Genomic DNA, 12,336 nt, shown 5'->3' with positions numbered 1-12,336 from the left:
CTAGCTTATGATTAATGTTCTACCTTAATGAATTAGTTGTTACTGTGCCTATTTCATGAGGTGTGGTAGGGGTCTGGTTCCGACTTTTATTTTTATAAGAGAACTATTCGTCGGAACCGGGAAGGGGGGGGGGGGGGGGGTAGGTTCGAACTACACTACCCAAAAATTTTCTTCCAGACACCACCACTTTCCCCATTTTTAACCTATACTAAGACGTATCTGTGGAAAGTGGGGGGGGGGGGGGGGGGCTAAACCTAAAAAGCAAGGTTTAATGTATATACTAAGTATATATTTGGAAAAAAAGTGGGGGGGCTAAGCCTCCCCTAGCCCCCCCCCCCCCCCCCCCCCCCCTCCCCCGGTTCCGACGCCTATGGTATAAGCCAATTTAATTGCAGGGATGCTTGCTTTTAAAATTGACATTTCCTTTCTTTTACGTAATCAGTTTCCTATTAAGCGAAGACTAATCTTTTATGCGAAGAATATTGTGGAAATTAGATGCCTTAATTATTCAACATAATTCACAGAGATATATTCCAACACTCTCATATCTCACATTTTATTTCCAATATCGTCATTTTTTTCTTGCCAAAACTTGGCCAATGTGGTATATGCATTTAGATTGTAAAATTTTGTGTTTCGGTCAAATCTTAAAATTTAATAAATTGTATCAGATCAAACATTTTTCCAGAGACGAACTTCAGACTCGCTAGTTTAACTTAATTCCTTAAAAAATGAACATTTTAGACCAGTTTTAGTCACCCGCAACGTTTGCTCTGAAACCGGAAGTTTTGTGATACCTGCTATAAGGAACAGATAACTCTTGCTAAGAATGATAACTCAACGTTACGGGAGGAGAGAATATGGTGGAGAACGATACAATATATATGCATTATGAGTATGACCTACCGGCACTTCGAAGAAGGAAGGGCATACTGATTTGCTGCTGTCTGTCTGTCTGTCAGTCCACCATAGCTGCAGAACTGTAGCTCTCCAAAAAAAATATTATATTGACATGGGCGAGCTTCAGAGCCACCCACTGAAAAAACTGTATATTTATTGCACACAAAAAAAGTGAGCTGTTTCTCGATTTATTTCTCCATGGCATGCATGTTCTTAAACCTGTCATCTCAAAATTTTACTAACCGTGCATTCTTGACATATTCTTTCACTGTTCCCACCACAAAACCTTCCATATAATTTTTGTTAATAGCCCCCTCCCCCCCCCCCCCCCCCCCCCCCCCCCCCCCCCCCAGGTGTTTTACAAAAGAACTTACGACTAAGACCAAAAACTTCAGATCATTGTAAACTTTTGCAAAATTAATAATTTTCTTTGAAATTGTTTTTGTAAAAATATCTTACCACATTCCTTAAAAAAGGTAAATTAATTTTCGATATAATGTTCATTAAAAAGTTATATGAAGAATTGAATTTGGTCTTAAGTCATTAGTCCTTTTGTAGAATGACCCACACTTGCTCTGAAATTGAGATCTTGGAAAATTTCATCTATTTAAACTGCCATTTTGGTTTCCAAGATAATAATTTGGTCCAATACACTTCTTGCAAATGTAAACTACAATTCTTTTATAGAGGAGTATTAGGTTTTTTTTTAAATCTAGCTTCTTTGCAATTGAGGTAAAAATTTGGAATATTTAATCCAGAACCAAGCGAGTGCAACTCTTTGTGCGCAATAAATAAACAATTTTTTTCAATGTGTGACACTGTAGCTCTCCGGTCTGTCAATTAATTAATTTTTTCGGAGAGCTACAGTTCTGCAGCTAAGTCCACCATCACTTTCCTTTCATTGACCTACATTGTATATGCCATAGGTCCATGTTGATATGAAATTATGTATACAGATTTATCATAAAAATATCTAGGTCAAGTTTTGTTTTTGGTACAATCATATTATTTTTGACAGAGTTATGCCGCTTAGACTGAGAAAAATTCAAATAATTTGCTGTTTCTGTTCATTTTCTTCACAGAGGTTGCACATATTGAAATGAAATTTTGTATACAGATATATCATAAGAACATTTAGGTCAAGTTTTGTTTTTAGGTACGATCAGGCCCTTTTGGACAGAGTTATGCCCCTTTGACTTAGAAGAATTCCAATTAGTTGGGGGAGGGGGACTGTGCATAAGTGTTTTCAAATATCTCTTGTTAAGAAATGATTTTATGTAATCTTAAGAATAAGAAATCATATTCAAGCTGTTTTTTGTTTGTACCGGTATGCGATGATATTTAAATTATTCTGTAACGATCTTATTTAATTTAGTCAATACCGGTACTTTAGTAAAGGAATAAATCTTAGGATTATCTTAAGATTTCTTAGGACATCTCAGGAATATTCTGCAAGGGTAATCAGGTCGAGACCACTAGATTTTCTGACATCCACATAAATTTGCATGTTAATTAGCTACAGTAAAACTCATTTAGTACGAACACGGATATAGCGAATTCACGGATATAACGAAGTCTTAACAATTCTTTGTAAAATTTTACGGTTATAACGAACATTGATAAAGCGAATTTATGGATATAGCCAACTGATCTTGAGTCCCTTAGACATTAAAAATAATGTAATTTAAATCTTATAACAAATTTTCCAAGATCTCAAAATTTTATACTTTGAACATACATGTATTTTATTTTCATTAAGTATTTGTATACAAAATTCAATTTATATATTAAATCGTCACTTATTTCAAGTATGTTTTGTAAAAATTGCTTCCCTAGTATATTTGGTAGAAATTGTTGAAGGAAAACATGCATAATGAGAATTCGCTATATATATAATTATAGTTATACGAATTTTGTTATACGGATATAGCGAATTAAATCCACAGGTCCCAAGGACTTCGCTGTAACTGAGTTTTACTGTATCTGTTTACTTTACCTACAGTTGAATGAGCCACAATGAATTGTGGGCTACTACAAGAACCCAGCTGTGTTGAAAATAAAGAGCAACTTGAATTGTTCTTAGGGAACTTGTTTTCGATTTTTAGCTCTACTGGTCAGAGACCAGAAGAGCTTATGCGATAGTAATGCGTCCGGCGTCCGTCCGTCTGTCTGTCCGTCTGTCTGTAAACAATTTTTCAAAATGCTACTCCTCCTACAGTTTTGGTCTAATTTCAATATAACTTGGCACATGAGTAGACTACACTAAGATACATAAATCTGTGTATCGGTTTTTGATTTCGATGAACGGTGTTGCCGTGGTTACTAAAAATAGAAATTTCTGTGAAATTCTTTCAAAATGCTACTCCTCCTACAGTTTTGGTCTGATTTCAGTATAACTTGGCACACAAGTAGAATACACTAAGATACATAATTCTGTATATCGGTTTTTGATTTCGATGAACGGTGTTGCCGTGTTTACTAAAAATAGAAATTTCTGTGAAATTCTTTCAAAATGCTACTCCTCCTACAGTTTTGGTCTGATTTCAGTATAACTTGGCACACAAGTAGAATACACTAAGATACATAATTCTGTGTATCGGTTTTTGATTTCGATGAACGGTGTTGCCGTGGTTACTAAAAATAGAAATTTCTGTGAAATTGTTTCAAAATGCTACTCCTCCTACAGTTTTGGTCTGATTTCAGTATAACTTGGCACACAAGTAGAATACACTAAGATACATAATTCTGTATATCGAATTTTAATTTTGATGAACTGTGTTGCCGTGGTTACTAAAAATAGGAATGTCTGTAAAATTGCTTCAAAATGCTACTACTCCTACAGTTTTGGTCTGATTTCAATATAACTTGGCACACAAGTAGACTACACTAAGAACATAAAGAGACTTTATCAACGATCATTATTCTATTTATTGCTGTTGTAAAGTTTCAAATCCCAGCTGCTTAAGTACTTTTCTATTCCTAGTTCAAACCAGTAGAGCTTCAGTCTCGACAGAGACTTCTGGTTTCTTGAGATCTGGGAAAGAAATATTTAAAATTATGTATAATCTTTTGTTTCTATGCTCACATTTACAAAATTTGCATATGAAGCCTTATATCAACTTATAATACATCGGCCTAACCCCATTGTTCAAAGAGACATAGGTGCTTTTGAGTCAATAAAACATTGAGCTTTCCACGTGATATAGGTGTACATAGTTTTAACAGGTAGTATATAGGTCCTTGGTTTTAGACAACAGGAGAAAGTGTGCAATTATTATTTAACGCCTCATTATTAACAGAAAGTGTTTTATGGACATGCAAATGTCAAAGCATTTGTATGGTATTAGAAGCCACTATTAATCATCTAAAACAACTCCAATATTAAATGTGAGCATGGAGCAATGCCTTTAGAATATAATCTTTCAATTTTGGTCTTATAAAGTGATCAAGAAGCTCTACAGTTTTTCCGGTGACAAGTTAAATATTGTGCAGTACACTGACAAAAACCACGTTCTGCCATTGAATTGTAAACACATAGTAGACTGTCATGCTTTGGGACTCATTCACTTGATTGGAGAATGAGTGTGACATTTAAGACATCATCACGTGTTGAAAATTGCCTTCCATATAAGGTAGTGGTCTTGACCTGTTAATGCATTTTATATTTTTTTCACTTTAAAAAAATATTCAGACACACACTAGAAAGATACAAAACAAATGGTAACCATGTACACTGCATCTCGTAAAATGGGCTTGATTATACATTGCCACTTTTTACAAGGACCTGTACATCGAGTTAAGCTTAATCAAGCTTGCCCATTATGGCTGCTGCAGTGCATTAAAAAAATGTTGAGACTGTAAAACTGCAGAGTTTTCTTCTGTATTTGATCATGTTGATATTAGAGTCAAGTATTTGATAAAATGATTGTGATTATGTGTTTAGTGATTTAACTCCCTGTTCTATACATTTTATTGAAAAATGAAACACTTGGTATTTTGTAAAAATAATAAAAAAAATAAGCAAGTTTGACTAATTCATCATTTACCGGAAATAATTTTAAGTATGGCTAGATTTTTAGTTATATAGGTTATACATGGGTGGCTATAAAATTCTTTGCCTTTTCATAAAATATTTTGTTTTTAAATGAATTTAAGAAATTGTTCACAATCCTAGCAAATAGCTGGATGAAATTAATTTTAATCTCCATATTGAATATGCTGCACCTCTCCCAATTTCACTTGATCGAAAAGTGCATTTTTATTGTAAATTGTCTACACTAGGTGTACTCTTATGTAGACAAATCAATTTGCTCTCTGTGTATGTCTTATTACACTCATTATAATAAAATCAAAAGTTGCTGAAATTGGCACTCTTTGAAAATGTTATTTTACATACTGTATAAAGAGATTTAAATTGACAAACGATTGAAGGGCATTATTCAATCATTTTTGAAGGTAGATGTCACCTTACATGCACATCGGAAGAAAAAATATGTAGATATTGATTGGAATCAAGTGTGGATCAATTAAGGCATCCCCTGAAATATGAGATGGAAACTTTTGTATATATACCTTAAACACATGCTCAGTCTTTTTATTTACAGTAAATATAACTTTCAAACATGTCGATTTTAGTGACTTTTGATTTTTATGCCCCGTTCACACAGAGAGTTTAATTTGCAGTAAATTAATGCAAAGTAAACTAATGCAAAGTAAAATAATGCAAATTAAATTGCATTCACTCAACAGCTAAAGCGAATTAAAATTTTGTCTCTACAATATGGCTATTCAGTAAGGCTATTATGATGTCATTTGTAATTCACGTCGTGTGTTGAGCAGATCCATCTGACAAAATATATACAATTTACCGTGGGTAGTGATTAATAATTTTCCTTTATATTTCAACCAAAAATAGCACAGATATATAAATCTAACTACTGACTTGTGGCCTCTGACTTAATTAGGGTTTTATGCATGCGTCAAAATTTAATTCGAACTAGCTTTGCTTAGCGTTCACACAGAGCTAATGAGAAGTAATTTAATGCGCAGTAAACTAATTAGAAATAAACTAATTAGCATTAATTCTCGGTGTGAACGCCAAGCAAAGCCAATTCGCAGTAACTTTACATTTAATTCGAATGAAACTCTCCATGTGAACTGGGCATTATTTTCTCGAGTGTAATCAGACACACCAATAAAAACAAATCATACTCAAAATACATACACTAATATATTATGTCTTTAATATTTTAAAATGGTCCTGTCACTAGATTTCTTGTCTTATATAAAAGGTATTGCATCACAAATACCGACCTGTATAGTGTTCGCATCAAGTTGCAATTATTCATGTTTATGGGTCCATTACCGAGTCCATAATGCAAATTTTTACGCACAGATGATAAATATATTAGATAAAACTATATTTTTAAACATTTCAGGATATTCATCATTTTTTTTTAAAATCCATAATGCTTCAAAAATCCATAACGATGCCTTGACTGTGACCTGTTTTACTGTGAATTATGAAATAAAACTGACCGTGATGGATGTAACCATTAACCAATGCATACTTGATCTCACTGCACTGATAATTCAAACACAATGTCACTGAAGTCACTGACGTTATTCTGCAGCATAAAGAGAAACGGATGATTGGATTAAGCATTGTCATAATAAATACATGTACATGTTGGCGAAATCTTTAAACTCTTAATTTTCAATAATGTTGAAACAAAAAACAATTTTAAAATAAAAATTACACAAGAGCTGTTGATTTTAACAACATTAAGCATGTCATTTGAGTCATGTGACATGTGTCTTGTCTCCCCTCAAAGTGAGCTAATTTAAGGCCTGTGTTCATAGTACAAGTTTGAAGACACACAAATGATGACTTTTAAAAAAACATTTGCTAGAAACACTTAATTTTCTATTACAATACATGTACCACATAATTACATGTATTTATGTACATATTTCATTTTTTGCTCTGGAAATATAATGTTAGATCTTTTTTTTCTTGATAACAGAAGGAAGCTTTTACACAACAGAAAAATACCAGTATGCTAATCTGGTTTTGGATGATACTGCTGGTGTTACGTGAAGGGTTTGGTATAGACCAGCCATACAAAGTAGTGAACGATACCACCACATGTCAGGAGATCATCAAAGTAACAGGTTACCAGACTCGTCTACCATGCACTGGGAAAGATGTGAGATATCACTGTCTTCTGGATGGGAATAAGACTGTGGAGTATGAAGTATGCAGAGAGTGGAAGTGGATTCCAAAAGGTAGAAATGATTTTGATGTTTTTTGTCTTAGGGACGTACATCATATTCACCCCATATCTTATACATGTACGACTTTTTAAATTTTAATTCCCAACTTTAATAACTTGCTGAGTATTCTTATATGAAAAATAGTGATACATGCTGCTGCATGCCTATGTACATGTATAATTTTCATGCTGTTAATAAGATATTTCAGCCATAAGATTTACAAGTAAAACTGTTGTTAGAAGTAAGCATACAAGGTATGCCTACTTCTTACTACTTATTTTTAGCTTACCTGAACTGAAAGCTCAAGTGAGCTTTTCTGATCACCTGTTGTCCGTCGTCCAACTGTTTAGCTGGCTGTCTGTCCGTCTATAAATTTTTCAAATTTTCAACTTCTTCTCAAGAACCACTGGGCCAATTTTAACCAAACTTGGTACTAAGTATTTTTGGGTAATGGGGAGTTTCACTTCTTAAAATGAAGGCCCAAGTCTCCTTACAAGTGGAGATAATCAAGAAAATACTAAAATAGGGTGGGGTCATTAAAAAATCTTCTTCTTAAGAACCATTGGGCCAGAAAAGCTTAAACTTATGTGGTAGCATTCTGGGGTAGTCATGGTAGTGTAGATACTAATTTGTAAAAATCATGACCCCCGGGGGTAGGGCGGGGCTACAATAGGGAATCCATGTTTTACTTTGAAATATATATCTCAAAATCTTTAGAAATCTTCTTCTCAAGAACCCCTTGGCCAGTAAAGCTGAAACTTATGTGGAAATATCCTGGGGTAGTGTAGATTCTAAAATGTTAAAATCATTACCCCAGGGGGAGAGGAGTATATGACCACAATAGGTATTAAAAGGAGGAAGTTCTGGTAAGAAAAAACGGCATCTTGAAAATTAATCATGTGAGGGATGTGGCCCATGGACCTCTTGTTTTAAATTCTTAGATTTCATTTATTTATCAATTCAAGTATATTTGTCTATATAGATCGTATTTAAATTTGTAGGCAAATGTGCATACTTCAATACATATGGAAGTGGAAATGTGGATGAGACAGACTGTGAATCCACCCCTGGTCTATCTTGTGCTGTCAAGGAATACAACTCGGCAGATAATACCCAATGTTGGTTTACTTTCTTCTCCTTAGAAGCTTAGGGGTGTAATGATATGGTTAAAGACATTAATGTAGTATATCGCATAGATGAAAACAATGCAATCAACACATTAATCAAGCATGGTGTTTGAGCTTGCAATACCTGATTATGATTACTGTTTATCTAAGTTTCTATCTTTTGAAGCATGCGTTATTTTAATATGAATTAAATGCATAAACACTCCATTTCCATCTAAGGATGCACACTACAGGGCTTGCTTGGGATGCTGAATCTGACCTACATTTTCTGGTTGAGTGAACAGGTTAAAGTTTTTGGTGCAGATTTCATTTCCAAGTAACTATAAGCCCTATGTTGGCCAAACTAGCATGGATTATACATATAAGGATGTATGTACTACCAGGCTTGCTTCGGATGCTGTATCTGACCTACATTTTCCAGTTGAGTGAATAGGTTAAAGTTCATTTCCAAGTAACTATGTTAACTTGCGTGGATGATACATATAAGGATGCATACTACTGGGCTTGCTTCGGATGCTGAATCTGACCTATTTTTTGTTGATGAGTGAAAATGTTAGTTTTTGATGCATGTTTCATTTCCAATTAACTATGAGCCCTATAATGAGCAAACTTGCATGGATGATACATCTTAGGATGCACACTAATGGACTTGCTTTGGATGCTGAATTGGACATACATTTTCAGATAATAGACCAGGTAAAAGTTATGGGTGCAGGTCTATTACCAAAAACTATAAGGCTTATATAACATTGTATAAACCAAACTTGCACAAATGTTGCATCAAGAGATGAAAACTCTCAAATTTGCAGAACTAGTTTAAATTTTTAGCTCACCTGAGCCGAAGGCTCAAGTGAGCTTTTCTGATCACATTTTGTCCGTCGTCCCTCCGTCCGTCCGTCTGTAAACTTTGCACATTTTGACTTCTTCTCAAGAACCACTGGGCCAATTTCGACCATACTTGGTACAAAGCATCCTTGGGTGAAGGGGAATTTAAATTGTTAGAATGAAGGGACATATCCCCTCGCAAGGGGAGATAATCAAGAAAAGACAAAAATAGGGTTGGGTCATTAAAAAATCTTCTTCTCAAGAACCACATGGCCAGTAAAGCTGAAACTTATGTGAAAGCATCCTGGGGTAGTGTAGATTCTAAATTGTTCAAATCATGACCCCCGGGGATAGGGCGGGGCCACAATGGGGAATCAAAGTTTTACATAGAAATATAAAGGAAAAATCTTTGAAAATCTTCTTCTCAGGAACCACTGGGCCAGAAAAGCTGAATCTTATGTGGAAGCATCCTTGGGTAGTGTAGATTCTAAATTGTTCAAATCATGACCCCCAGGGGTAGGGCGGGGCCACAATGGGGAATCAATGTTTTACATAGAAATATGTAAGAAAAATCTTTGAAAATCTTCTTCTCAAGAACCACTAAGCCAGAGAAGCTGAAACTTATTTGGAAGCATCCTGGGGTAGTGTAGATTCTTTATTGTTCAAATCATGACCCCCGGGGGTTGGGCGGGGCCACAATGTGGAATCAATGTTTTACATAGAAATATAAAGGAAAAATCTTTTAAAATCTTCTTTTCAAGAACCACTGGGTCAAAAAAGCTGAAACGTATGTGGAAGCATTCTAGGGTAGAGTAGATTCTAAATTGTTCAAATCATGACCTCCGGGGATAGGGCGGGGCCACAATGGGGAATCAAAGTTTTACATAGAAATATAAAGGAAAAATCTTTGAAAATCTTCTCAAGAACCACTGAGCCAGAGAAGCTGAAACTTATTTGGAAGCATCCTGGGGTAGTGTAGATTCTAAATTGTTATAATTGTGAAAAAATCTGAAAATCAAAGCTGAAACTTACATGGAAGCATACTGGGGTAGTGTAAATTTCAAATTGTTTAAATTATGATCAGTGGGGTAGGTTGGGGTCAAAGCTTCTCAGGTGAGCGATGTGGCCCATGAGCCTCTTGTTTATGTAGTTCTATTTCAAAATCAGATTAAAATTGCTTAAATATTTTCATTTTTGGAATGTACACTTCTTGTTGGTTAATTGTGTGACTTTGCCTTACTTAAAGACAACATTCGTTGAGGTGAGCTCTGTAATCTCTCATTACCTATGTTTCCTATTGCAGATGCTGCCTGTTATGTGAAGAAAGAAATGACAACCGTACCAATCTTAGAAACAAGGTAATGTTAATTAAACTTGAGCCTAAATCTGTGTCACTAATATTGAATGATAATAAAATAATTACTTGTGATTTTGGTGTTGCAGCTTAACAATTCATATTGGGCTAGCAGGCCAACAGTGAAATTGTTAGATGGATGTAATAACATTTCTTTAGTTGGACTTTTTATTTGTAATAAATATATAGAAAGATATTAACAATGTCCATTATTAAGTGAGAGACACAACAAATTTTAAGCATCCTGGAGTGGTGCAGATTCTAAATTTTTCTAATCATGGCCTTTGGGGGTAGGATTGGGTCACAATAGGAAATCAAAGTTTTACTTTGATATACATTGGCAAAATCTTGAAAGAACTTTTCTTGAGAGAACCAGAGGGCCAGAAAAGCTGAAATGTGGAAGTATCCTTAGATAGTGTAGATTCTACATTTTTAGCTCACCTCAACGAAGTTGGGGGGAGCTTATGTGATACCCTCGGTGTCGGTGTCGGCGTCGGCGTCCCAGGTTAAGGTTAAGTTTTTTGGAGCAGACTTCTGTGTCCTATACTGATTAGACATGCATGGAAGATGGTTTTAGTGTGTTTTATTGTACCAGACAAAGTTTCATATGCTGCAATTTCAGCAAAGGAATTACCAGGTTAATGTTTTTGGAGCAGGTTAACATTTTTGGTGCAGTTTTTGGTGTGGGTTTCATTTCCAAGTAACTATAAGCCCTATGTTGACCAAACTTGCATGGATGATACATCTAAGGATGCATACTACCGACTTGCTTCAGATGCTGAATCTGACCTACATTTTCCGGTTGAATGAACAGGTTAAAATTTTTGGTGTAGGTTTCATTTCCAAGTAACAATAAGCCCTATGTTGACCAAACTTGCATGGATGATACATCTAAGGATGCATACTACCGGGCTTGCTTCGGATGCTGAATCTGACCTACATTTTCCGGTTGAGTGAACAGGTTAATGTTTTTGGTGTAGGTTTCATTTCCAAGTAACTATAAGCCCTATGTTGACCAAACTTGCATGGATGATACATCTAAGGATGCATACTACCGGGCTTGCTTCGGATGCTGAATCTGACCTACATTTTCCAGTTGAGTGAACAGGTTAAAGTTTTTGGTGCAGGTTTCACTTCCAAGTAACTATAAGCCCTATGTTGACCAAACTTGCATGGATGATACATCTAAGGATGCATACTACCGGGCTTGCTTAGGATGCTGAATCTGACCTACATTTTCCAGTTGAGCGAACAGGTTAATGTTTTTGGTGCAGGTTTCATTTGCAAGTAACTTTAAGCCCTATGTTGACCAAACTTGCATGGATGATACATCTAAGGATGCACACTACTGGGCTTGCTTGGGATGCTGAATCTGACCTACATTTTCCGGTTGAGTGAATAGTTAAAAGTTTTTGGTGCAGGTTTCATTTCCAAGGAACTATGAGTTCTTTAATGACCAATCTTGCATAGATGATACATCTAAGGATGCATACTTCCAGGCTTGCTGGGGAAACTGAATGTGACCTACTTTTTGTGGATGAGTGAAAATGTTAGTTTTGATGCATGTTTCATTTCCAATAAACTATGAGCCCTATAATGAGCAAACTTGCATGGATGATACATCTAAGGATGCACACTAATGGACTTGCTTCGGATGCTGAATTGGACATACTTTTTTTAGATAATAGACAAGGTAAAAGTTATGGTTGCAGGTCTATTACCAAAAACTATAAGGCTTATATAACATTGTATAAACCAAACTTGCACAAATGCTGCATCAAGAGATGAAAACTCTCAAATTTGCTTCAGATGCTGGATTTTCATTACATTTTCATGAAGAAGAAGTAGTTTAAA

The 12,336-nt window shown here is 35.2% G+C and overlaps 1 protein-coding gene across 4 annotated transcripts in view; it reads left to right on the top strand.

Moving 5' to 3' along the window:
- Positions 1–12,336, top strand: part of LOC134267782 (uncharacterized) — a 71,131-nt gene that overhangs the window by 11,166 nt on the left and 47,629 nt on the right. For all 4 annotated transcript variants that reach the window (XM_062750002.1, XM_062750000.1, XM_062750009.1 and 1 more), the window contains exons 2-4: positions 6,927–7,188; positions 8,178–8,294; positions 10,432–10,486. In XM_062750002.1, the coding sequence (XP_062605986.1) occupies positions 6,960–7,188; positions 8,178–8,294; positions 10,432–10,486 (401 nt within the window). In that variant the 5' untranslated portion in view covers positions 6,927–6,959. The remainder of the gene's footprint in view (positions 1–6,926; positions 7,189–8,177; positions 8,295–10,431; positions 10,487–12,336) is intronic.

Source organism: Saccostrea cucullata, unplaced genomic scaffold (genome assembly GCF_032062105.1).
Source record: "Saccostrea cucullata isolate Sc308-1 unplaced genomic scaffold, CSIRO_AGI_Scuc_v1 ctg725, whole genome shotgun sequence".
Lineage (NCBI taxonomy): Eukaryota > Metazoa > Mollusca > Bivalvia > Ostreida > Ostreidae > Saccostrea > Saccostrea cuccullata.
The sequence above is the reverse complement of the archived record's forward strand: the minus strand, read 5'-3'. Positions and strand labels throughout refer to the sequence as shown.